This window comes from Trichechus manatus, unplaced genomic scaffold (assembly GCF_000243295.1).
Source record: "Trichechus manatus latirostris isolate Lorelei unplaced genomic scaffold, TriManLat1.0 scaffold00102, whole genome shotgun sequence".
Classification (NCBI taxonomy): Eukaryota; Metazoa; Chordata; class Mammalia; order Sirenia; family Trichechidae; genus Trichechus; species Trichechus manatus.
This window is the reverse complement of record NW_004444038.1, coordinates 10,304,256-10,307,012: the sequence shown is the minus strand read 5'-3', so window position 1 is coordinate 10,307,012 and position 2,757 is coordinate 10,304,256. Positions and strand designations below refer to the sequence as shown.

Genomic DNA, 2,757 nt, shown 5'->3' with positions numbered 1-2,757 from the left:
ACTTTAAACATTTGATTACATATAGAAATGATAATATTTTGGATATATTGGGTTAAATAAGATAAATTAATTTCACCTTTTTTAAATGCTATTTTGGTATGGTTATTAGAAAATTTAAAATTACATTGTGGCTTCCATTATATTTTTTATGGAACAGCACTGCTCTGGAGTCTGGTAGAGAAAGATGGACATAATGAAATAATCCCACAAATAAATGCAAGAGGCAGAAGTACTCAGTACCCAGAGAGGGATTTAACCCAGTCGGGGGTCTGGAAGGTGTCTCCAAGGAAAGGACAACTGAGAGAATGTTGAAGGAGGATCATGCTGCACGGAGACCTGAGGACCAGCAAGAGAAGGACTGACCGTACAGGGAGAAGGGCCGTACGGGGAGAAGGGCCGTACGGGGAGAAGGGCCGTACAAGGAGAAGGGAGTGGGCTAGCTCAGGGAAAAAGGACTGTAAGGGGAGAAAGGAGTGGGCTAGCTCAGGGAGAAGGACTGTACAGGGAGAAGGGAGTGGGCTAGCTCAGGGAAGAAGGGCTGTACGGGGAGAAGGGAGTGGGCTAGCTCAGGGAAGAAGGGCTGTACGGGGAGAAGGGAGTGGGCCAGCTCAGGGAAAGCTGCCTTCTCCTCATCCTCGTCTTCCTTCTCTCCCTCCCTTCCATGAACCCCACAGGATTTTAGGATTTTAGCACTGCCAACAAATTTTGTAAGTTCCGTTATTGTTGTTAGGTGCCGTCGAGTTGATTTCGACTCAGAGTAACCCCATGTGACAGAGTAGCACTGCCCCATAGGTTTTTCTAGGCTGTGATCTTTATGGGAGCAGATAGCCAGGTCTTTCTCCTGCAAAGTCGCTGTGTGGGTTCTAACTGCCAACCTTTCCATTAGCAGTGGAGCGCTTTAACCGTTGCACCACTGGGGCTCCTTATTTGTAAGTTCTACTGGGCTCTAAAAATAAAGTGAAAAAGCAGTTACCCTGTCCTTGGTGACCAAAGAGAGTGCTGAGGGGCAGACACTTACCTACTCTCACCGTGAACCTTTTGGCTTGGTGGAGACAGTGAGCCGCAGTGAGGATGTAATACTCATTCAGAATGGTGCCTCCACAAAACCCTTCATTTTCCTCGTTGACGAGTAAAGCCTACAATGGGAAAGTTGGTGACTCCAGGCTTGTATCTGCAAAGCCGAGTGAAAGCTGAGGAATAGTTTAGCCCGCCAAAGCAGACCAGGTTATGTTTGACTTTCTGAGAAGAGGGATTTGAAAGAGGGCCTTATATCCAAAGTCCTTTTCATGTGAACTCCCATCACCTCCTCAACTCAAGCCTTCCCCTCCATTTCTCCTGCCTCACAATGGTCTCACTTCCCACCTGGACTGGAGCTTCCCCCATGCCTGTCAGCTGGTCTGCCAACAGTGAGATTCCCTTCCCTTCCATCCTGCCCTCTGTTGTCCTTCCCCCTATTTGAGAGCATGTGGTGTCTTCCTCTCGCCTCTGGACTCAAACTTCAACCCTTTATATTGGAATACAAGGCCCAGACCAACTCATTCTACTTTGTTCACCTTACCAACTCTTCCCTCGTTACTCCTGAACACAGCTCCAGCCCAGCAGACCTTTTCCTGCTCCTGCAACCACCTTGACCTTTCCTTTGTATCCCATTGACTGCTCCCACCTGCACTCTTTTGCCAATCCAACTGCTACACTTTCTTCAAGAATCAGTCATGATTTACCTCCATGGAACCTTCCCCAACTCCACTCCCCAACCCACTCTTTGAATCTCTACGGCACGAGTTTAGGTGGCTCCATTACACTGCCTTGTCTTTGCTTTATGGATAGACTTATTTATTTATTCAAGAAACATTTATTGAGGTCTTAACTAAGTGCCAAGTGCTAGGCCAAGTGAGGATGAAACAATAATATCAAGTTCAAAAGAATTCTTAAAGACCTTCAGGACTAGAAGGAAGTAGTATTTTTTTTAAACATAAACTATGAACTCATAATCCAGTTTGGTGGTTAGTGAGGGGAAAGTCAATCTTTCTAAGAACCTGACATCAACTCTTCTTCCCAAGATGGAAATAAGGCAATTTGCCAAGACTTCAACCAGGAAAACAAGGATCCTAAATCACAATACATTCAACAATAATATTCTCTGATGAAAATCCCACCTCGTGCATTTGCTCATGCATTCCTTCTTCCTAGAGTGCCCCTTCACCTATAGAGCCCCATCAGAATCATTCTTTAGAGCTCCAAATCCTAGCTGAACTTCAATAATGTTTTCATTGGTACCACTTTAGTGAACCTTCCACACTAACATGAATTGTGATTATTTGGGTAGGTCTTACCTCCTTTTCTAGATTTAAATTTCTGTATGTCAGCAAACCAACTTAAACGATTTTTATATCCTATATACACAACACCCAGCTCAGTACCTGACATACAGTAAGTCATACATATAATATACAATAAATATGTATTGAATGAATGATGAATAAATTCTGAAATTTTCTTTCTTTGGGCTCTTTATTATTTAGAGAAATGTCCACCAGTGGTGTAACCTGGAGTTTGGGGGAGAGCCAAGATTTCTGAAAGTTGTTGGTGGCTCTTGGATTTTTGCTTGTAGGAGATGCCATTTTGGCTTTGGACGTTTAGATTTAGGGATTGCCAGATAAAATACGGGACACTCAGTTAAGTTTGAATTTCTGATAAACAACAATTTTTTTTTTTTTAAGTACAAGTATATCCCAAATATTGCATGGGACATAGTTA

At 43.5% G+C, this 2,757-nt stretch overlaps 1 protein-coding gene across 1 annotated transcript in view; it reads right to left on the bottom strand.

Annotated features, from left to right (window-relative positions):
* The window catches only part of F10 (coagulation factor X), a 28,587-nt gene that overhangs the window by 1,348 nt on the left and 24,482 nt on the right, over nt 1-2,757 (bottom strand). Inside the window, 2 exon segments of the mRNA XM_023737439.1 lie at nt 1,019-1,136; nt 2,334-2,341. Of these exon segments, the coding sequence (XP_023593207.1) occupies nt 1,019-1,136; nt 2,334-2,341 (126 nt within the window).